The 22,027-nt window shown below is 53.2% G+C and overlaps 6 protein-coding genes across 6 annotated transcripts; 2 read left to right on the forward strand and 4 right to left on the reverse strand.

Moving 5' to 3' along the window:
* Positions 1 to 386: 386 nt before the first annotated feature.
* On the reverse strand, positions 387 to 1,555 carry BO80DRAFT_73963 (uncharacterized protein). The gene is made up of 2 exons (XM_025724759.1): positions 482 to 1,555; positions 387 to 416 (listed from the first exon to the last, which is right to left on the reverse strand). Exon 1 carries the CDS (start codon positions 1,250 to 1,252, stop codon positions 674 to 676), a length of 579 nt encoding a protein of 192 aa, XP_025579916.1. The 5' UTR covers positions 1,253 to 1,555; the 3' UTR covers positions 387 to 416; positions 482 to 673.
* BO80DRAFT_474525 (zinc-dependent alcohol dehydrogenase) lies at positions 1,446 to 3,266 on the forward strand (the record flags this gene model as incomplete). The annotated part of the gene is made up of 4 exons (XM_025723191.1): positions 1,446 to 2,509; positions 2,566 to 2,920; positions 2,985 to 3,027; positions 3,242 to 3,266. Exons 1-4 carry the CDS (start codon positions 1,859 to 1,861, stop codon positions 3,264 to 3,266), a joined length of 1,074 nt encoding a protein of 357 aa, XP_025579917.1. The 5' UTR covers positions 1,446 to 1,858.
* Positions 3,267 to 4,286: 1,020 nt separating this feature from the next.
* BO80DRAFT_460693 (putative GABA permease) lies at positions 4,287 to 6,942 on the reverse strand. The gene is made up of 8 exons (XM_025722402.1): positions 6,409 to 6,942; positions 6,203 to 6,353; positions 6,047 to 6,152; positions 5,821 to 5,968; positions 5,233 to 5,765; positions 5,092 to 5,178; positions 4,651 to 5,035; positions 4,287 to 4,561 (listed from the first exon to the last, which is right to left on the reverse strand). Exons 1-8 carry the CDS (start codon positions 6,515 to 6,517, stop codon positions 4,404 to 4,406), a joined length of 1,677 nt encoding a protein of 558 aa, XP_025579918.1. The 5' UTR covers positions 6,518 to 6,942; the 3' UTR covers positions 4,287 to 4,403.
* Positions 6,943 to 7,446: 504 nt separating this feature from the next.
* Positions 7,447 to 12,074, reverse strand: BO80DRAFT_344972 (bifunctional K:H/Na:H antiporter NHX1; the record flags this gene model as incomplete). Its single annotated transcript, XM_025715301.1, has 5 exons — positions 7,447 to 8,681; positions 8,738 to 9,397; positions 9,476 to 9,641; positions 10,473 to 11,713; positions 11,774 to 12,074. 5 exons carry the CDS (start codon positions 12,072 to 12,074, stop codon positions 7,447 to 7,449), a joined length of 3,603 nt encoding a protein of 1,200 aa, XP_025579919.1.
* A 1,804-nt stretch (positions 12,075 to 13,878) lies between these two features.
* steA (sexual development transcription factor SteA) lies at positions 13,879 to 16,592 on the reverse strand. Its single transcript, XM_025724760.1, has 5 exons — positions 16,289 to 16,592; positions 16,111 to 16,210; positions 14,508 to 16,046; positions 14,310 to 14,393; positions 13,879 to 14,253 (listed from the first exon to the last, which is right to left on the reverse strand). The coding sequence occupies exons 1-5, from the start codon at positions 16,410 to 16,412 to the stop codon at positions 14,001 to 14,003; spliced, it is 2,100 nt and encodes a 699-aa protein (XP_025579920.1). The 5' UTR covers positions 16,413 to 16,592; the 3' UTR covers positions 13,879 to 14,000.
* Positions 16,593 to 19,881: 3,289 nt separating this feature from the next.
* Positions 19,882 to 20,906, forward strand: BO80DRAFT_74305 (uncharacterized protein). The gene is made up of 4 exons (XM_025724761.1): positions 19,882 to 19,999; positions 20,134 to 20,474; positions 20,523 to 20,591; positions 20,679 to 20,906. Exons 2-4 carry the CDS (start codon positions 20,224 to 20,226, stop codon positions 20,815 to 20,817), a joined length of 459 nt encoding a protein of 152 aa, XP_025579921.1. The 5' UTR covers positions 19,882 to 19,999; positions 20,134 to 20,223; the 3' UTR covers positions 20,818 to 20,906.
* Positions 20,907 to 22,027: the final 1,121 nt, after the last annotated feature.

A 22,027-nucleotide genomic window follows, 5' to 3' on the forward strand; every position in this document is an offset into this window, starting at 1 on the left:
ATGCATATCATGTCAGGAAACAGGAAGTAGCACAGGATGCATACAGCGCTATGGTTGCTGAGTACAGTCTTGCAAATGCTCGCCCATCTTCAATGCCTCAGACGGCTAGTTTTTCTCTTTCAATAAGCCAAATACTATCCTCACTTTGCTACCGAGCTTTCTAGTATAGCTCTTTCTGTTGCATGTCTACACGGGGATACAGGGCCTGCATGTACTTATAGAGGGGGCATGAAAGGTCATCATTGCACCAACCACTTTGTCTGCAGCCAGGTAATCACATCGATCCCAAGCTTGCTGAATCCTAACAGCCTTAACAACAGCTGGAAGTGCACACAGAGACTGATCCGGTCGAGGGATGGTTGTAGAAGATGCTATAGACGTAGAGTGTGCCTGTTCAAGCTACAAGTGCAGCATAGCTACGGCTAGGTTAGATAATGGCCATTGAGTCTTAAGAGAGATATTTGCAGACGGTATCTCTGACCTTGATAATCAGCCCTATGCACCACATTCGAGGGTGGTCAGGTGATTGCCTCGGAGGTACTCGATCAGGCCATCCTCGCCACGGCCTTCTCTCACCTTCTCAACCTTTATCTAACCGTCGCCTAGAAGCTCTCGCTGCTCAGTGCTCCGAAAAGAACCTACTCCTTATCATGATCATGATATTAGAGCCTTATCATGCCTCGCAATCGCATGCCAGAGTTGCCACTGAGACATTGGTGTGGGATGGGCTGAGCTTAGCGGGTCCTGCGCAGTCTAACAGCAGCAATGGAGCTCGTCCTGCTGGAAGACTGACAAGTGATGACGGACAGCAGAGCACGAGGCTCAATTCATCGTATCTCACTGGAAGGTGACCCCGATGCCGATGCCCGATGAGACGACCAGGGGAGGCGAAACCCTGAGGCCTGAGGCAGCGGTAGGAATGATCGGGCCTCAGATCACCCGTTCCTCCAGGCGTGTCAACCCACCCCGAAACAGGCGATCGGCCAACAAGATTTCCCTCGCTACGACTTGCCTTCAGTGCCTTCATGTTCTGATCGGACCGAGTGATGTGTTCACACTTCGCAGGAGACCCGAAAGGGAAGCTGTTCGTCCGCATCATCCCCGCTTCGCCTTGAACCTTCCGTCGGAACAACCCCTCTTCTCCAAGACTCCAACACGAGCCAGAAGCTACAATTCGGTGCTGTCTCGACCCTAATGCAATACCAGGGGTTGATAACTGCGAGTCTTTATAGCCAGGACCCATTATACGCATCTGGGGTTTCAGGATGTCTTTCCCCCCACGCTTTTCCGCGAATGGGGGACTGCGGAGAGAGCTCAACTGCAATGACGTCTGTCCCGCCTGGCGCCACCGTCCTCAGTGGGAAGTCTCCTCGATGGCACTTTCGCAGCCATGGAACGGAAATTGACCACCGAGCTCCCAGGAAGCCCTACGCGGGATTATCTAGATGTGGCTTTGTGGTACGTTCACTGAGTTGGCCGCGAGGTCTCTTCCCTCGAATCGGCCATTCCGTAAGCCCGGGGGTGGCCTGGCCTGGACCATGAAATGGATCCAGATGCGTTGCATTCATTGCCTCCTTTCACCTGATCCCTGTCACTGATATACTCCTGGGCGCGACGTCACTCCATTCACTTTCGGTGATGGGCGGACATCACCCCACCTGTCCGTCATACCCGGCTACCAGTCCCCGGGGGGGCAACACCACCAGGACGCGTCTGTATAAGATCCTAGAGATTTCCTTGCCTCTTGCCCTGGGAGATCTGGAATATCCGTCTCACATAACCTCATCCGCCTCCCTCAACTTCATATCAACCTTTTCCATCTTCAACTACCCTATCATCCGAACTCGAAACGCCCATCATGACTATCCCTGAAATGCAATGGGCCCAAGTGGTCGAGCAGAAGGGCGGACCGCCCGTCTACAAGCAAATCCCGGTGGGAAAGCCCGGCCCGGACGAGATCCTGGTCAAGATCCGTTACACCGGTGTTTGCCATACCGACCTGCACGCCATGAAGGGCGACTGGCCGCTCCCCGTGAAGCTTCCCCTCGTGGGCGGACACGAAGGAGCCGGTGTGGTCGTCGCCAAGGGTGACCTCGTCACTGGCTTTGAAATTGGTGACCATGCCGGTATCAAATGGCTGAATGGGTCCTGCCTGTCTTGTGAGTTCTGCAAGCAGGCCGACGAGCCTCTCTGCCCGCACGCCTCACTTTCCGGTTACACCGTCGATGGCACATTCCAGCAGTACGCTGTCGCCAAGGCTAGCCATGCGTCGAACCTTCCGAAGGAAGTCCCCCTTGATGCTGTCGCTCCTATCCTCTGTGCCGGTATCACCGTGTACAAGGGCTTGAAGGAGTCCGGCGTCCGTCCCGGCCAGACCGTCGCCATTGTCGGTGCTGGAGGTGGATTGGGATCGCTTGCTCTACAGTACGCCAAGGCCATGGGGCTTCGCACCATCTCCATCGACGGCGGAGATGAGAAGAAAGCTATGTGCGAGAAACTCGGATCGGAGGTAATTCGTTCGTCGTCCATCCCAGCACGTGGAGCTAACATTGCACTAAAATCAAGGCATACATCGATTTCAAGACATCCAACGACGTAGTCGCTGATGTCAAGGCAGCTACTCCTGAAGGCCTGGGCGCCCACGCCGTGATTCTTCTCGCTGTGGCCGAGAAACCGTTCCAGCAGGCGACCGAGTACGTTCGTTCCCGAGGCACCGTGGTCGCCATCGGCATGCCTGCAGGCGCGTATCTTCGATCTCCCGTCTTCAACACTGTTGTCCGCATGATCAACATCAAGGGAAGCTACGTCGGTAACCGTCAGGATGGCGTGGAAGCGGTGGACTTTTTTGCCCGTGGACTGATCAACGCACCATTCAAGACGGCTCCCTTGGAGGAGTTGCCGCGCATTTTCGAGCTGATGGGTTCGTCCCTTTTCCCGCATACCTAATCTTTTCTGTTTAGGCAGTATGCTAATGATGACAATAGAACAAGGCCAGATCGCCGGTCGATATGTCCTTGAAGTGCCTCAGTAAGCAAGCGTGCAACATACACCGAAAGCACTGGCGTTATGGAAGGACTTGACGAGTCTCTCGATCGGGTGGAAGATATCTCATCAACCAGACCTGGACGACGAGCCTCGTGAAGCTACTAGGATGATTTATGATTAATGTCTCGAGACATGTTAATTACTACTACACATGACAAAATCAATTAATCTACTTCTCAAAGCTTACACAAAACAGCCTACCAATACGTACGGAGTACTAGATGCATTCACCTCACCAACTGTCCACATTTGATCTGATAGTCTAGCCAACATTACAGTTTCTCATCCCCTCATTCTCAACCCTTACGGAGTTCTTCCCCATTAAACATACCCCATGGCGAAACACGCTAGAACAACATACATCATCATGCTCATTCCAAGACATACAAGAAGCCACTCCCTCCCTCCCTCCAGATAGATATCCTATCAGAGCATCACCATCATCACGCTCGCAAATCCATTCTATCCAAACAACAATCTCCCTTCGATTCTTTATGCACCATTCCAATCTCAACATCAACATTGAATACTTCCCCGTACAATCTATGCGTTCCTGAATAGCCAGCCCCCCCTCAGCCCGATCCCACCTCAAAGAACGTATCAGATCAAAGTGCCTATTCCCCAAGCCCAAGACTGGAGCAAATGAGACGGTTTTATCATGTTTGGGAAGGAAAACAAATGAAAAAAGAAAGGGAAGAGGGATACATAAATCACAAACACAGCCACACACACACACCCTTTCTAGAATCCAAGAGAGGGGTAGTGGATATGTAGGTGTACAACAGCGAGAGGTACAGAGAGAGATGGGCAGAGAGACAGGGATTGATAGAAAGATGAAGACAGGCGAGGGAGATACATTAGGAGGGATGGGGAGGTAGAGACACCTATGTATGGGGATTCAGACAGATGTACAGATGGAGAGGGGGGTCTTGGTAATACTGCCATACATAGGAGAAATAAACATAAGGAATACACATAGGGGATACACAAATGAGATACACGAATGAGATACACATGAGATACACATAGAGATACACAAATGAAATGAACATAAGAGATCAACAAAAGAAATCCGTCTACCTCCAACGTAAAATTCAAAGCCAAGTTGTAGAAAGAGCGGGCATTTATACCCCAAGAAGAGATTTATCCTACAAGGAAGGATACGAAAAGGAAAGGGAGTCTTCCGCAAAGGTAAGTATCTAGAATTGGAGAGGATAGATACTTAATGAATTGTTCCGATTGATAATACCTTTTTTGTAAAACCCCTTTATTGTAGGTAGATCAAACGGCTACTGTGGATGGCGTGCACTACTGTTATACAATCACTATAATCAAGAACCCAATACGATACTGTAGTATCACTTTTCGTCCTGTGCCCCCATCTCCGACAATGTAGGCGACTCGCTCACCGTCATCTGCGGGCCCTTGTAGACCTTCCGTGCATAAACCACATAATACAACATCGCTCCCAGCCACAGGCTCCCGTTGATCACGATCGTATAGTTCATATCCTGGGCTAGACACACACATCAATTAGTTGATTTCATTTTCAACGGATCACCCAAAGGTAGACAGCAAAGGAAACAAAGTATGAAGGAAACTTACGCGATGGATTTGGCCCCTCAGTCGGAAACATACTCAGGATAATAACGTATGCCAGATACACCACGGCCGTGATAGCAATGGGCTTGCTGAACCATCCCGTATAGAACTCACCCGGACGGAAGCGATCCTTTCCCCAGACCAGACGACTGAGGATGGGTACCATCCACGCGAGGTCGTTGCCGGCGACAGCGAGGGAGAAGAGGGCACTTGTGGCGGCTTCGTCAATGAGGGAGAGGAGACCGAGGACGACGGAGACGAGGACAACGAAGCAAACCATTCTGACGGGTTGGTAACGGACGCGCTTACTGACGTGGCGGAAGAAGGAGGAGAAGGGGAGTGCACCGTCGCGGGAGAAAGCCCAGCTCTGGCGGGAGGCGGCAACAACCTGTATGGTGTGAGTCCGCATAGAGAGAGAGAGAGCAGTTAGAAGGAGGGCCTTACCAGACTTAGTCCCATGAAAAATTGGACGACTGCCACGACGACCATAAATCCGAGGGCGCCGCTCTTTCCGAGAGCGTCATAGTAGATCTGGGAGTGGTTAGTAGGGATGTCTAGTGTGATTGCAGGATATGGAAGGGTTACCTGGGCCATTGGTTGTCCAAAACTCGAGTTCAGCACGGCATTCAGATCAGGATTAATCACAGCAGCAATGATGGCTAGGGAGACGAAGCCTAGCAGCCCGCAGAGTCCCGCAGACCATATGATCCCTAGTGGCACTGCGCGCGCTGCGTGGCTGGCTTCCTCGCTCATGTGGACACAAGAATCAAATGCGCCGATGGTCCAGATAGGTGACATCCATGACAGCATGAAGGTCCAGCCCTGGGGCCAGGTGATGAGGTTTTCGGAGTGCCCGAAAACGTAAGCCCCCGAGTTGATCTGCCCCCCGCGAACAGCCTTACCGATCGGTAGAGCAAGGACAGTGGCCAGGACGAGGCCGATGTTGCTGAAGATACAGGCTGACTGGATCTTGGGCATGATGGGCGCACAGAAAATAGCGATCAGCCCGTGGACAACCACGCAAGCAACGTAGGTGCCATACAGGACAGGCCGAGAGGCAGTCCAATTCCCATCACGCGCGATCGATATGACCGAAAGAAGCATGGTAGCAAATCCGTCTTGCCGAGAGACGTCAGCGATAGAAGGGACGGGAGGCTCATGGGGTTCGCATACAATCAATGGAGCAAACACCGCCAATCAGACCAAGACTATTGCTGTACCCGACGACGAAGCTCAGAGGGTTCTTCCACTTCTCTCCGCTGAAGTAGTGGGTCCAGAAGTACAGTCCACCGGCCGTAGGCATCGCGGAGGCGAGATCGGCCTAGGTTCAATGGGAGATGAGCGTCAGCATGATCCACAAAGTGTGTGTGTATGGGAAGGGCTTGCGCATCAAGCATACCATCGCCAAAGCAACAATGAAGATAAATACACTTGCCGCAAACCACCCTGCAGGAACAGTCAAACCAGGGCCTTTGTTGCACGAGACGACATCTAACAGCCTTACCCTGCCTCAAGTTAGCCCAGAACCTCACACAGAGCCAGCTACGTGGCCAACCATACCCAAACCATGCCCACGGGGCCCGCCGGGATCGAGTATGAAAGCGTCGACGCGATTGACGGGAGCAGACCCATAATACTAAAGGCGATCGCAAAGACCTGCACGGTGGAGTAATGGCGACGAAGCTCCTGTTTGTACCCCAGAGCAGCTTGTCCGATCAGCATCGAAATCGCCAAAGCAACAATGCACACAAAGCAGCATACCCAAAAGCTGCATGTCACCCTGCTCGACGGGAGGATCGTCGCTCGCTGTCTGAACAGTCTTCGACCCCAGATCCATGGCGGGCGACTTCTCCGCCATTGTTTCTGCCATTGTGAACGGAACTAAGCAAATGCCAGCTGCAGCAGAGGAACGCAGGGAGTTGCACAGGTCGGTGACAGCTCGGAGTGGGGATCTGCCAGCCGCTATATAACTGGGTCAGGCGTCCTGCCTCCTGCGCAAGTATCTATAACCCTCGCGTCCGAGGGAGCACGGCCGATGATCCTTCCTCAGATAAGCCCGACAGGTCGGTCGAGTGGCGTGGCATTGTCGCACCAGCTTCGGTCGTGCAATGAACGGGACCATTCCACCTGGGGTTGCAGCTTAGGCTGCTATCGTGTTCTTATCGCCGGGGCACGAGCATATCATCCGAGGAGCCAATCTGGAGTTCGAGACAAGCATATGGCCTGATAAGATGCCGCGCTGAACGGAAGACATCATTCGGAAACGGAATCGACGGAGGAAACTGGGGAGGATTCCATGCAATTGGGATGGAATGGAGAAATTGGCGGCCAGGCCAGCCGATAGATAAGTCACGCGCGGGCCAGAACGATTGGTCGGCGAGACGGGGGCCGGGCAGGGGTCTTATCTTGGGTTTACTGGGGGCTCTCCTGGCCTCCCTGCCGTCATCAGTTCACCTACTGCCGGGCACCATCAGAGCAAGGAGAGAAAATGTCTCGGTCATTCATATCTAAACGAACACGACAATCGTACACGATGACATGCGTCCAGGGTGTCCAGACCCTGCTATGCCAAAGAAACAATGCAAAAGCAGTCTGCGCCGGTATATAGCGGATATACAAGCGCCACGATAACAGAGGATCGTCGGCCAAGGCTCCCCCCCCCACTTATCGCAGGAAGGGCTAGCTACAACCACCGACAGACCCGAGGAATCGAACAGAAGGAAACCATCCCGGACGGAGCGGGAGGAACAAATGAACAGAAGATGGAATCATGGATTATGAGTACACGCAGAATATCATCTAAACAGCCCCAGGCCCCTTGTGGTTCGACTGGTCCAGCAGCAGTCGAGGCTTGATATAGTCCTCGTCCAACTGTCGGAACCACGCCGCGTGGTCCCCGGAAGGTCCCCCCGAGAAGAGGTCTCGGATGGCATCGCGGGCACTCATCCCGACCGTATCCCGTCGGTTGGGAGAGGTGCTGGCGGGAGGGGTCTCCTGCGACGGCCCCAGATACTGTTGCGGTTGGGACGGTGATCGTCGGAGTCGCGAGGTCGCCGGAGCCGGGGCGGACGGAGGGAGATCATCGTCGGACGGGACATCATCCACATCGAGGTCGAAGGAGTCCAGTTGATCAGCATCGGCCGCACGACCCTTCCCAGTCGTCCTCAGGCCAAACTCATCCTCACTAGCCGCCTCACTGTCGCTATGGCTTCGGGCGCCACCTCCCAGCAGCGTGGCCGCCGAAGAACGATCACGCGCCGTATCTCGTTGACTGTAGGCGTTGGAATAGAGTCGAGCATGCCCGCGAGTTCGGCCCGAGCCGGAGGGTGGAGGACTAGGACGACGGTTGTTGCCGCTCGAATAGCTGTTGTTCCGGTCAAGATCGCCCCGCGGCACACCGTCCAGCGGAATGGTCGAGTCCAACCGGCGAGGCGTGTATCCCAGGCCTGTATCAGAGCGTTTGTAGTAAGTTCCGCCGTTGGTGACCTCGATGTCAAATTCATCATCCGACTCGATCTCCTCGACAACGCCGGTCCGGATCCCCAGAATCTCCAGCATACGGGCCGTCGTACCGCCAAAGATGATGACTGTCAACACCACTACAACGAGAACGGTGGCTCGCAGGGCTGGAGCATTAACTCCTTTGAGGCCGGCGGCCAACGCCACACCGACAGCTCCACGCAGACCCGCCCAGAAGAGCATGGCCTGGTAGGCAAAGGGTAGCTCGTCGGCAACATCCATGCCACGGCGGCGTGCTCGGTATCGGATGAACCAGTTGATCGCCTTGGACAACGGGAACACCGCGAGGTATCGTGCAACACAGATACCGAAAACCGCAACGAGGATGAACAGGGGCTTGAACTGTAGATGTCTTTGAACAAGCAAGTCAAGACCAAGATAAATGAAAATGAAGTTCTCCGACAGCTGCGCCATTACCTGGAAGAGATACTTCGTGGTAAGTTGCGTCCGACGCGACATGTTGTAGTATGCATAGTGCTTGAGAGTGATTCCACAGAATAGGAGAGAGACAATGCCTATCGAGATTAGCTTGCTCGTCCTGGAAGGAACAAGCAAATTGGCTATCACTCACCAGAGAGGTAGACACCATTCGAGAAAAAGTAGCTGGCATAGGCGATGAGGACAATCAAGCAACTCTCAATCTTGGGCTGGCGGCGCACATGCGTGTACTTGAGTCCCAGAGCAGTCATGATGCCGACGATGATGCCCACCATCATACTACCAAAGAAAACAAGCAAGAACACCCCAATAGCCTCAAACAGATTCAAGAAGGTCAAGGAGCCCGCATCACTGTCGGCGTACTTCTGCGCGGTCTCGAATAACACAATGGCGATCGCATCGTTCAAGATCGACTCGCCAAAAATGACCGTATAGAGCTTCGGCTCGACTTTGTAGAGGTTGAAGATAGCCAAGATCGTCACTGGATCCGTCGCTGAAAGCGTGGCGCCCACCGCGATCGCCTCGACGAAGGTAATATTCAAGCCATCCAACGGAATCCTCGTCCAGACAAACAAAACCAGTCCCAGCACAATAGCAGAGATGAACGTTCCCGCAAATGCGAATGTGAGGATAGTACCGATATTCCGGAAAAAGTTCGCCTGGTGTAATTCGTAGCCCGACGCCAGAATAATCGGAGGCAGGAGAAGGTTGAAGAAAAACTGATAATCGAAGGTAACGCTATCTTGGATGGGAGATTCGGGACTCAACCGGATGATCAACCCGACAAACATGCCTAATGTGAGATCCATCTGTAAGCGCTCATCGGCCATCACGGAGTCCGAAACCAAGCAAACAAAAACGATCGACGTACCCGCAAAGATAGACAGAACCGTTTCATGGACCGCCTGGATCTTCTTCTGTTGAAGAATGTAACTCGTAAATAGTGCGAACATCAGCAGCATAATCAGGATGAAGAGCGCCCAGGAGCTGAAGAACTCCTTGTCGCCGGCCTCCGGAGCATCAGCTGTACATCGATACTGTCAGAACCAAGAATCTCGTCGGAGGAAAATGCGATGCGCATACCATCATCGGGGTCGGTATCAGAGTCCACAGCTCGTCCTGGTAAGCATGAGTCCGTTAGTTATCGTCGAGTTCTCCGACCGCGTCTGCGTCACAAGGGGCTGCCTTCTCTGAGGGGGCAGTCTCCAGGAACCCCCCTCACGATGGCAGCCGTCATAATATCCATAAGAGAGTAAATAATGGTCGCATAGGATAACAGAGACATACGGAGCAAGTGGTGCAACACGTCGCCCATCACTTGGCCAGCCATTGTTGCGATGTCCTCGCAACCACCACGCGAAGGACCGTTAACGCCGAGCAGCGAGTCTCTGGCACCAGGACCAGGCACACATAATCCGCCGATCACAAAAGCCTGGGCGGAGGGCAGAAAGACACGATGAGACCGCAAGCGAGTGACCAAAGAGAAGAGTGAAGCGAAGGCAGGCTGAGGAGTAAGGGACAAGTATTCGTCAACGCCCGCCGGAGTCCCGCCTGGCCAAGAGCCGACGCTGTTCGGCCCGCCGATCCTCCTGGCGTGTGACGTCGCCTTCTATTGATCATTATTGACGGCGACGGCTTTTTTTTGCTTTGCTTTGCTTTTTACCTCCCACAGCACACGCACCTTTTCATCTACGCGTGGTACAGAGTCCTCAATGCATACCCAATAGTATTCATGTCCTATGCTAACCACTACTCAAAACGCCCTCCTACTGTGAAACATTTACTTTCCGTGCTCCCTCGGTAAGCCTGCTGGTCAAAACGGCCGCAAGGACGGCCGCGCAACCACCGAATCTCATCACCCACCCGACGCTATCATCCCACGGCTCTCCCCGAGGCTTTTGGAACGCCTTGAAGATCGCACTGGAGAGCAGACTGGAAATGATCTGGGGCGCGGAGATAGCTACATTGTGAAGCCCCAGGATGATCCCCGCCTGGGCCAGATTCTCCTCCTCCTCGACTTCTCCCGCCTTTGCAGCGGGCGTGGCAGAGCCATTTTCCAAATCATGACCGTCGGGCAGGGGACCGGCCGTACCGTTGGGGGGCTGAGCATCAGATCCTGCGCCCTCAGTCTGATGTCGTCGGATCCGACGCTCGGTGTCAATGCGTGAGACCTCCGCAGAGATCAGGGCAAAGGGTGCCCAAAGCGTCAACGCCCAGGAGATCCCAACGATCCCGATCACCACCGTAGCGGCTTGATAAGAGTAGATGAAGAAGGTGCTGAACATGCAGACAGCAAACAGTACGTGCGACAAGAGCCACGCACGGCGTAGGGTGAACCCGGGAATCTGCAACTTCGACAACCACTCCTGACCCTCCCCAAACTTGCTCTCCCGAATCCCCGAGAAGTCCGCGGGCGGCTCCATCGCCGTGCCTGCCGAGGATGTAGAGATCCTCCGATTGAGGAAGGGCTCTTCCTCCGACTGGCTCTCAGTGGGCGTGGGGTCGGGAGGAACAACAGACTTGTAGGTAGGAACAACCAGTATTGGTAGCGTCAAGTTGGTCACGAACGAGACAATTGCGTAGACGAGCAGCGCAAAGGTCCCAATCCTGGTAGCCTCCTCCCACGCTTTGTTGATGTCATCGTCCGAGAGACCTGGGTGTCCTGCAAAGATGGGATTGACAAAGAGCTGCCCAATGTATGTTGTGGAATAGAAGAGAAATGGGAACCAACCCACCCACGCAGCAAGCTGGACCTCACAAACCTTTGCAATCTCTGGCGGTAGATGCCTGATCGACTTGAAAACTTGTCGGAAAAAGGTGATCACACCAGGATTTCCCGACGGGGGAAGTCCCTCGAGGCGAGGGTCGCGTTCCTTGATGTACAGGCAGCTAACCAACAATGTGACTGCAAGCGCAAAGGACGCCAATGCGCACAGCACTTTAAACTGCGTGTTTCCAAGAAATGGAAAGTATTTCGGCAGGTCCATGTATCCAAAAATGTACCCAAGAATGTTACCAACGCCGGTGAGCCGGCTGGCCCATGCATTTGCCGACTCTTGCTGGTGTGAAGGTGCATTGTCCACGATAAAACACCGGATGCCTGCCTGCACTACACACCCACAGTCATCTTAGGTTTGAACGGAGGAGGAGAAACACAGGGAAGCCCTACCAGTATTTACAGAAAAATCGAGGCAGTACATCAAGATGGTGGCGAGCACAATAACCACCGTCTGTGTTGCACTGGAGGCTGGATCAACGCCAAATAGCCCAAGAATGCCTCCAGTCATCTCTTTGACCCAAGCGAGGGCCAGAAGTGAAACAACTGTCGCCACACCGCCCACCACCATGAACGGTTTCCTCTTGCCCCAGGATATGCGACAGTTGTCACTGCAGATGCCAATATACGGCTGCACCAGGGTACCTGTCAAGGGGCCAGCGATCCAGACGAATGCAAGCAGAGCCTTGCTCATTCCCAGCGACAGGAGGTAGGGCTACGCTCAGAGACCAGGGTTAGCTTGTGATGCCCATAATGGATGTAGCAATGCTGGTAGCTTACCGATCCATTGGATAGCTCGGTGGACCACACAACCTGGAGGCTAGAATCATCTCGTCAGCCCTGGTGGGACCATACGACACAAGGGTCCCGTTCTAGATCGCCGTCGAACTAGCTACTTACCCGCCAATGCTTAATGTCAACAGAAACAGGTACCAGCTGCTCTTGGTCTCCGCGACAGGGTGGGTATTCTCAGCCCCGCTGGACCCGTTGGATTCTCCATTGCTTGACATCGGACGCCCTTGATTATTGTCAGATGCTCTTACCAAAGGGGACGTTTCGTCAGCGAACCGCTCATCTGTTTGTGTCATTGATCTAGTATGGCTGGCCACAGCGATCCCCTTGTTACAGCCTTGGACTTGAGGGAAGCTAGCGTGTGAGACTATCCGACTCTTTTGCGTTAGTCATTCATGGAAAAGCCCCGAGGATGCACACGGAACTATAGGATATGATTATTAGACGCAATAGACCCAAGAGTTCGGAAGGCCGTGGTACACAAGCTAGTCCAGTATACAATGCAACTGTCCTGCTGCTTCTTCCTACCAGAGGCAGAAGTAAATGATATAGGCAGAGTAAATGATATAGGACACAATAGTCTGAAACAGCCTGCTGTGACTTGGATGAGAACCCTGCTGTTGTGTTCGTCGGAGGCAACCGTAGGCAGGCGAGGATGGGTGTAGCTGAGGTAGTATACTGTCGAGCGTATGGCACAGATATCAACTCCTAGACATGCTGCACAACGAACAGACCCGAACAAGAGCCAGCCGTAAAGGAGAGGAGAAGAAGAATCCCAGGCGAACACGGTCGGGGTGACCAGACGACGATGCCATGTAAAGTCGGGGCGACGTCAGCAGGCCCGACACGTGATCGCCCCCGATCTGGACAGTGGACACGAGTTCGATCGATCCAGTGCGGAGGATGCGGAGGCCACCGAGTCGCCTGACCCCATCGCTTACTCCAACTGTACGAGGCTAGGCGCTGACCACCGCGTGGGTTTCATTACCGTTTGATTCATATCTATATGTATGTGCTCAACCTATTCACGCCCGTCGCAGACACTGTTCCCCTCTCTCGGAATATCTATACTGGAAGAAGCTTCAAATCCAACACCCCCCGGCTGTCCGCTAGAGGTGTGCCTGGGGAGTGGCAAAATATCCCACGAGAAAGATAGCCTTTCGAAGCTATGTGCCCCTTTTGTTCAACCCGCATCTTGTAAAAATCCAACCTCCCAAAAATCCCATAACAAAGAAAATGAAATAATACAAGGAATCCCATTATCAACATAGCACATGAAGCAAAGAAAAAAAAAATAGTAGAAAAAGAACCAGGAACCGGACCGTAAACCAAAAAGGAACAGGGTGAGATGTAACAGCGACGATTATGGTAAGAGGTCGCAGCACACCCACCACGGGCAACAAAACCATGTAACGCTTATTATGGACAACCAAACCCAAAGCGACCGCAAATAGAAGACAAAGGAAGAGTTCAATCCGAATCTGGAAACAGCCCCGTCGTCAGTCTGGCGACAGGCCGGAGAAGCAGGAGATTCAATCCTGCAGAAAACCAATGCTGTGTCAAACAAGCCTCGGCGACGTGGCATGATCGGACAGGAGCCACAAAGCCGAACAGCGCGCACTTGGTGATGCAGTAAGTCACAAACGGAGAAAGGACATAATGAAACGCCGACACACCCCTTGTCCCTCGTTGAACTTAAACGGGAACAGAGTGTAAATGGCCGATGGGCGAGAAGCAAGAACACCCGTGATTACTGAACAGGGGGTCAGGTGACAAGTCTTGGAAATCTTGATGAATCGATCATTCAGGAATCCACCAGAAGGGTCCCTCATAGTTGCTGCTGCAGAAGTTGGGGCGCAATCATGTGGGGAGCAACCATTGTAGGCATCGCCGATGGCAGGGTCATTGCGGAGGGCATCGATGTCATGCCAGAAACATTGACCACGGCTCCTGAGACAGACTCGGATGGTGAGGATCCCTCATCGGGTGAAACAAATCCGTTCTCCTCATTTTCCAGGTCGTCCTCATGTCCGGAGAGGGGCTGCTGCCCATCCTGTTGAGCCTCGTGAATCCGACGATGTCTGTCATCTAGTTCAGCATCCTGCGGTTGCAGAGAGAAGATACATTATGGACTTACTGTGCCAAGTTATCTGACCGAGAGAATGCCTTGTTGCAGTATGGACACGGGTAGGGTCTTTCTTGGGTGTGTGTTCTCACGTGCCTAGACATTCCGTTAGTCGGCGGCTACAGAACAAAGGCATTGACGCTGTCATGGATCCTTTCAGAGAGACCGGACCAATTGACGAGCGGCTAAAAATAGGTTTCTGCCACTTACCGTTTCAAGTGCTCTAATCTCTTGAAAAGCCGCCCGCACGAAGGAATGGGGCAAGAGTGCGACTTTTGCGGGTAGGGGCCGAGCTCCATCATGGTAGCGCTCCGAGCACGACGAAGGGGGCCAGGAACGAATCGTTCCGTCTTATTCGTCGCACTGTTTTGGACAGAGACATCCAACACCTCACCACTAGGAAGGGGCGCTAGTTCATCCGGTTGGTTTGCAAGTGCCAACGCACTGTGCTCCGGGTTTTCCTCTAGGCTCGGCAGCGGGGTGCTGTTGCGAGACATCTCGTGCAGCAGGTTCTTCTGAGGAAGAACTGCAGTGCGGTACCCATTAGCGGATCTGTATGATGGGTCATGGTGAGACTCATCTACTTCCACCACCGGGGCTACCGAGCTAGAAACGGAACGACGAAGGTCGCTGGGTTTATGAGCAGCATATGCGACAGCTTGATTCGGTGCGCTAGTCACCTGGGCGTGGGCAGCACCAACACTGGTGATACTCGGAGGTATAGAAGACCGGCGCCTACGTTGCTTGTACGTAGGGGACCCTTCGATCACCGAGTAAACATTTGAAGGGAAGGTTCTCGCAGGAGGCGGGTAGTGAGCGCTGGCGAGGTTTGACGGGGGTAGTTGCATCATCGGATTGAATGTAGTTGCGGAAGAGATGTCGGGGATAGCGGTGTAAAGACCGGTGTCTTCGTTGGCGATGTATGCCGGCTCGGCTCCAAGGTGAGCGCTGTGCTGAGGCGGCGTGACAGGCTCGAATGACAGACCCCGGTTGCTGTAGTCCTCATACTGAGACGAAACGAACGAGGGAGCGGGCGAGTATTCGACGAAGGTAGGCATGGAGGCGTGGCGCTGGTGGATACGAGCAATGGGCATCCCATTGCGGTCGTACTGGATGTGCCCATATTCTGCTTCGCGCTTAATAACGCTCTGGGCCAGGGTGGTGGGCATGTGGACCGGGTTGTACATCGCCGGATTGCCCGACTCGTCTGGGAGAAGGGGTAGCGCAGGGGGAGCCATCTGGGGAGCCATCTGGGGAGGAGGCATAGCGTCAACGGTCCGAACCACTGGGGATGCGGGTTGGCCATATGTCGTACTTGCGTGTGCAGCAAACGATGAGGAATTTGCTTGTTGTGCCTTCGTAAGTTGTTCATACAGCGATTGAGATGAATCAAACTCGAAAGACAGAGCAGGCTCGCTGACCGCAACAGTGGTAGCCTCCTGCCCCATTTTCTCCCGCTTCAGATCCCGCTCCAACGCATCGAGAAACAGCCGGTCGTGGGGCACGCTGTACCAGTAGAAGACTTTCTGCTTCTTCTGGGTTCGGATGCAGTTGTTCTTGTAGAGGAAGTCGAGAAACGGGCTTTTTGGTTCTTCTAGAGTGGCATCAGTTCCGGCCTTGAGGTTTCGCAAGTCCGAGAAGATACCCTCCTCGAACTTCTTCGAATTCTTCACGGGGCGCCCGAAGGCCTGGAACCTGAATGCGAGGCATCTCACGATGTCGGTGCCGGAGATGTGGAAGAGGTTGTTCCTGTCGTCAATCAGTCCATGCCTCCCCTTGACCAGCTGTCTGACATGTGATGGTCCCAACTAACCATAGAACGCAAGAGATATAGTCACCCGTAGGAAGCAAGAATCGCCGGATAAGTTGATCCGCATGCCAGTCCACCGGCGCCGACAGGAGGAAGTATTTGACTATACCAAGGACAGACCACCGGTCAGAGGAAGTTTGAAAGAGCAGAGCATTGCAGTGGTGGCGGAAGGGCAACTTACGGTTGTCAACTTGTTGGAGCGCGACTTGCGCGTCATGTGGCAGGCTCTGCTGGGCCTCGCTTGAAAGCATAAACGTCTCCGGCTTTTGGGGGGGTGCCATAGGGGCACCGTGTTGAGAATACATAGTGGAGATGTGATACAGTGGTCTGTCGGGGAATCAGCCAAATCTTAAAACTGAGGTTTCCTTGCCAACACAGGGCGAACAAAGGGCCATTGGAGCGGCGGTCCAACGGGGTTGCAGCACCGGTTGGGCAGAGCAAGGAGTACGCACAGTCACAACACCCGGTTAGGAAAGCGGACAAACAACCTCTGGGCAGGAATCAAGGGGACCGATTCGGAGGATTGCTATAAAAAGATAGAACCGTTTGGATGGGGGTGTTCAACGACGGATCGTGAAACACAAAGGGCGATCCAAACGCAGAACAGAGGTGCCAGCCTCTTGTATGAAGAGTACCGAGTTAGGCGCTGACGTTTGCCGACCCTCGTCAACAAAGGGCAAATGAAAGGCAGGGAGGGAGAAAGAGAGCAACAGAGAGATGCACTGGGCCAGCCCGATTACAGGTCTCTTGAGATAACTCGCACGGCGAAAATGGAAATGAAACGAAAGGAGGTGAAGAAGAAGAGGAAGAGGGGGAAGAAGAAGGAAAAAACAAGAGGCCAGTCGCGATGAAGAGGGGGAGAAGGGAGGGGGAAGAGGAAGAAGGAAGAGGTGGAGGATGAGGTAGGACTTGCTTTTTTACAGCAATGAAGAGGTACAGGTCAAGTATGGGCCAGGCAGTCGAGTCGGGAAGCGGTAATAATAATGTCAATCGATAAAATAATAATCTAACAATAAATAATAAAATCGGGAAAAAGAACAATAATAATAATTTTAAACGACCAGCCAGTGTCAAGGACGGGACTTGGGGACTTGGGACTTGGGAGAGGAATTCAGGGAGCGCCGCCGACCGAGACCCGCGGATCGAGTCGCCCACCTCAGGTGGAAAGCCGCCCTTCTGGAGTCCGTCTCTCCTGGGCGGCTTTACTCTCTTCGTTGGTTGGGCTCCGGGAAACGCGCACGGCGAAAAAGTAGGGCTTTCGACTGGAAAAAAAAAAAAAGCGGAGACACTGGCGCCAGGGACCGAGTTCAGGGAAAAAGAAGGAGGGATTGGAAAAGGACTGAAAGTCTGAGAGCCTGAGGGAGAGGGCCTCCCGGTACCAAACTTACGCTCTAGTACCCATACCGTACCGGTCGCTGCCCTTACCGAAGCCCCCCAACGAGTCCAGCGAGTCCAACGCCTTGAAGTGGGGTCGGCTGTACGAGATTCCCGGTATTTAAACGGTTAGATACCATACAGCAGAGTGGGGCTGCCGCCGAGTTCCAAAGATTCCAATCCTTCCCATCCGTTATTGTTGCCGGGCCCGTCTCCTGGTTGGGTTAGCCTGCCATCGAGTTGCTAAACTTATCAATAGAAACCTGCTGGAGAGTTGCAGTCGTCGTGCTCAGCGATGGGAACCGTGATTGAAGTGAAAGCTACACGTAGATGTGTGTTGGTGGTCCCTCGTCATTCTGCAGGTTATGCTCCTCCCAATTCCCAACTCAAGCCAATGGCATTGGCGGGTTTACCTCCCTCCTCCGACTTGGCCGCATTGTTTTAATATGACGAGCGCTTGCTGAAGATATCTTACATCATGGGCCGCGTGAATTACGGGCTTGCCATGTGTGGGGGAGGTGTGGCTACTGGCTAACCTTAGGAATGGCAAACACAACATGGAAAGTGGGGATCGTCCGGTAGCCTAGGCATCTTGACCTAACTGCTGGGAATTCGGAATTACAACCAGAATAGGACACCACTCATCCTGCAGCTTCTGGGGAGGAGACTTCACTCTTAACACAAGTAAGCTCTATCTCTTGGCATCCATCCTCTACCATCGGAGGCTTGGGAAAAAAGGGGAATCAGGAGAAAGTCCTGGGTAGATAGTCCTGGGCTCTTGTGAATTGTGTAGGGTCGGACATGCATAACCGTAGGGGCGCACGGGCGATTGTCCCCTCCGTCCGTCTTCAGTCGAGCAACGATTTTGGGGGCGTCATTCTTCTTGGGGGCCGTTTGGCCAGGTTTACGGAGTAGAATTCTGGCCTATCCAGGCATTTCCCACACCCACCACCGACCCTCCCGCTGCATCTCCCGGCGGCTATGATGTCCGGGCCCCATCAAATGAAAGCGAGGCGATGCGGGTTGCTTAACCGCCCAGGTGATGGCCAACCCTCGAGAGCTTGCCTGTGCCGGCCGTGCTGCCGCTGGTCGAGGATGAAAGCAACAAATGCGCATCACTGGGAGGCCGCCCTGGGGTGGAACCAAACCATGCCAAGCCTGCACACCCGATCAAACTGGCGCGGGAAACAATCATGAAGCATTCGCCCCTTGTTTCAGGTTCCTGGTGAGCGCTTACCCTCCGCCAATGGGCGTCATCGTTCATCCCTTCCAACCCACTATTCAGTGGCCCCAACTGAACAATCCACTTTCCAGTCATGGTGGTGGTGGTGGTGCTCCTCCCCTCCCTCCGAGATAGGTTCCTTGCCTGCCGACCCTGGAGCTCCTAGCTAAGGGCTGATATCACCTTCGTTGCTTGTCTGTAGTCAGTATGACAGAGTCCAACCTGGCCTCCTTATGTGGTTGGATGTTGGCGGCTATCATCATCCGATAGTGTTGCCCGGCATGGCAGTGTTGTATTACTAGCATGGCTCATCTGATTGTCCGACGAGCATACCTAGTAGTACCGCCGGCCTGTCTGACAGGTGAATTGTATGCAGGGTTGTATGCGGGTTTCCGAACAAGGAACTCTTCAGAGGCCCGACAGACAACGCTACTGCTTGGGGGTGGATGACACCAAAAATAAACCGACTGATCTTACTTACATGCTGGTTCGACTGTGGCGCAATGATGTCTATACCACCAGAGACTAGACTAGCCTGTAGGGAGGGCTACCGAAGGAGTTGGATGATATGCTTTGCCCCTTCAACTTGCATATGGCCCTTTTGTTAGGAAGATCACGGTATGGATGCTCTCTAGGCACCCACGACTCCGTACATACCCCTCCCAAGCACAGTAGGAGGCTTAGCTCCTGGTAGTACTATTTAGTAGCCTACAGCGTCCAACGCCACTGCCACCAAGGGACGCATGACCAGTGAGATTCGCCGCTCAAGGGCCTGGGTGACTCGAGAGAGGACTAGGCCGGTACTCCGTACTTTCTGCCATTTCGAGTCTCTAGACGTATACACCGTACAGATGATCAGTAGGTGATCCATCACCAGCACCCCGGGGAACCTGACAGCAAGCGCAACGCCCATTGGCCCACCAGCGACGGCCTGCAATAAAGATTAATATCGGGTACAAATTATCGCGATCGACCAGATCACATCCAGTCTCTTTTAACCAAAATGCAAACGATCTAAATTAAATCGCACTCAGTATGGGGGCGGGTTATCCGAGCTCAATTTTGAGACATCAAGGTTTGGTCCGTGTACATCAATATAATGTAAATCGATATTACGATCGTGCTGATGGAGTCAGTATCTGTATCTATGGTGTAATGATCAGAGGCGCAAGATCTGCCTCCGTTTCTCTCATCATCTGACTGGGTGAGTAATCGTTGGTATGTCAGCAATGATATAATGATCGCCCTGGCTGCATACCAGGCTTAATCAGAGGACTATGATAGGAGACGAATGCGGTAAGTTAGTCGAGTCCCATATTCCGCGCACTTTGAGCAGAACTATTTTGCTTGACGCAATTACCATGACAAATTCATGGGATTTGTTTGCTTAGGGGGAATGAAGAAAGAAGCGGTGATGAATAATGCCCTAGTCAAACCCAAACCACCCCCGAGACCATGCCATCATACGGTCAGGACGTTGAGCATCAGGGGTGGGTGATCTGCGTAAACCCAAAAGATTGATGCGAAAAACGGCGAAGCTTAATCGCCAAGCCCTATGGAACCCAGTTCCTCTGGTCTATGGTAGGATGTGCTTCCCGAAAGTCAGTCCGGAGGACGCCGTAGTGGCATTATTTGCCCCTATATTCCGGATTTCGTACTTTATCCCGTCTTCAGAGGTTAAGGACGCTAGTAGGTCGACTGGTATAGAGGCATGGGTGCAGCGGTGCATGAACGGTCTCGCGATCATTGGCCCGATCGTTGGGATCATTATGTAAGTGTTCTACTCCACAGTTTCGGCCGAAGCTGAATAGGGACGCAGCGCTACATCCATCGTCGCGGTGCACTGTGCAGACTGCAACGACTGCGTAGGTTGGAAAAGGGGGGCATCGTAAGTGTGCGATTCAAGAGTGATCAGGGGATTACCAAGAAGTCACAAAAATAGACGGGCTGATATCTGAGCACTGTCATCGATCAGGGTCGGTGGGATAGGACCCCTTGCTAACTCTGATAAATTCTCCGAAGACCCAGCTCACTGCCGGAGGCTGGTTGCTGCATTGGGGGCAAGCCCGATAGTCCGAGGGGCACCGACAACCTTTCATTATTCACGACCGTGAGATATCGGAAGCCAGAATCTTTAGTTTCAATGCCGCGTCGGAGGCTCGGGGCAAACTACGTAAGACTGTCAGTACTCAGGCCTCGGAGATGGTGCGTGGAAGGTGAGAATGACGGAGAAGGAATGGGGATAAGCTCATCGCGATGGAGTCAAGGATGGCTCGATTCGGGTGGAAGAGGTCAAAAAGGTCGAAAGGGTCGGCAAGATGGCGAGACTGAGTTAGCCAGGCAAATAGTGTACTTAGCACTTACTAGTGGGTGGTGACTAGTGAGCGACTCCAGTCTCCAGGTCTCCGTCTCCCCTGACGGTTGAAATCCTTCCAGACCCTAAATGCCCCCAACTGGGGCCACCAGACCGGATTAGGCAATTGTGCCTGAATTCCACGGAATTCTCGATGGCCCGACTGGGGCCATAAATTACGGGCCACCGTTACCGGTTGTTGACCTTAGTCCCCCGGCAGTATTACCATAATGCCCATTCTTATTACCGACTCGGCTTCTTCTTTTGAATTCTTATTATTATTATACTTTGTATTATGATAATAAGAATTATACTCTGGCAGGAAATGAGGCACCCAGGCACGGGAATGCTTGGCCCGCTCTGTGCAACGGGACTTGGGTTTGATCGTCCGCCCTGAAACCATCTAGAAAAGTCCAGTACTGTTCCAGGCTTCTGGCATCCGTCACTGTGCCATGTTCCCCCCGGGCAAGTACGACCCGCGACAGCCTCTCTCTGCGCCGGAGTCGGCCTGCGCTGGTACGCGGAATTCCAGATAGTGGACACTCCCTAGGCAGCTCAGGACGATCAAACATAGGACGGGCCACCGCTAGGTCCATTCCGGAATCTACCTTCCATTCTGACGATAGCCCGTGTATCACATCCAGCTAGGAAGCTAAACTGGAGTAGTGTTCAAGATGAAACCTGCCGGTGTGACTCGAGAACGTGCGGGGGAGGTTGAGGCGCATCCATCGGCTTACTGTCATGTCTCTAGTGGGATGCGCCGGGAATGCGCCGTCGCCAGACTGATCCGGTCAGCCTGCTGTATCAACTATCTACGGAATACTTGGATGCTCCCCAGTCCTGGCTGGCTTGGTCTGCATCGTCTGCCTTCCCAATAGTCGACCTTCGAAAGGAGTCGGACTATCCTAGAAACTGACAGAAATCCGTCGACCATGCGAATAAACATCCCGAGTCCCAAGAGAACACCATTG

Source organism: Aspergillus ibericus, assembly GCF_003184845.1.
Source record: "Aspergillus ibericus CBS 121593 unplaced genomic scaffold BO80scaffold_2, whole genome shotgun sequence".
Lineage (NCBI taxonomy): Eukaryota > Fungi > Ascomycota > Eurotiomycetes > Eurotiales > Aspergillaceae > Aspergillus > Aspergillus ibericus.

What these genes read in the sequence shown, in the direction of transcription:
- BO80DRAFT_73963 (XM_025724759.1), bottom strand. Translation starts at nt 1,252, where the DNA reads ATGCGTATAATGGGTCCTGGCTATAAAGACTCGCAGTTATCAACCCCT.
- BO80DRAFT_460693 (XM_025722402.1), bottom strand. Translation starts at nt 6,517, where the DNA reads ATGGCAGAAACAATGGCGGAGAAGTCGCCCGCCATGGATCTGGGGTCG. An exon ending in TTTTCATGGGACTAAGTCTG is followed by an intron (nt 5,036 to 5,091) that starts GTAAGGCCCTCC and finishes CACACCATACAG; the next exon opens with GTTGTTGCCGCCTCCCGCCA. An exon ending in TGAGGGGCCAAATCCATCGC is followed by an intron (nt 4,562 to 4,650) that starts GTAAGTTTCCTT and finishes GTGTGTGTCTAG; the next exon opens with CCCAGGATATGAACTATACG.
- steA (XM_025724760.1), bottom strand. Translation starts at nt 16,412, where the DNA reads ATGTATTCTCAACACGGTGCCCCTATGGCACCCCCCCAAAAGCCGGAG. An exon ending in TATATCTCTTGCGTTCTATG is followed by an intron (nt 16,047 to 16,110) that starts GTTAGTTGGGAC and finishes GATTGACGACAG; the next exon opens with GAACAACCTCTTCCACATCT. An exon ending in CGGTCAGATAACTTGGCACA is followed by an intron (nt 14,254 to 14,309) that starts GTAAGTCCATAA and finishes ACTAGATGACAG; the next exon opens with ACATCGTCGGATTCACGAGG.
- BO80DRAFT_74305 (XM_025724761.1), top strand. Translation starts at nt 20,224, where the DNA reads ATGCGAAAAACGGCGAAGCTTAATCGCCAAGCCCTATGGAACCCAGTT. An exon ending in CCGATCGTTGGGATCATTAT is followed by an intron (nt 20,475 to 20,522) that starts GTAAGTGTTCTA and finishes ATAGGGACGCAG; the next exon opens with CGCTACATCCATCGTCGCGG. An exon ending in GGTTGGAAAAGGGGGGCATC is followed by an intron (nt 20,592 to 20,678) that starts GTAAGTGTGCGA and finishes GTCATCGATCAG; the next exon opens with GGTCGGTGGGATAGGACCCC.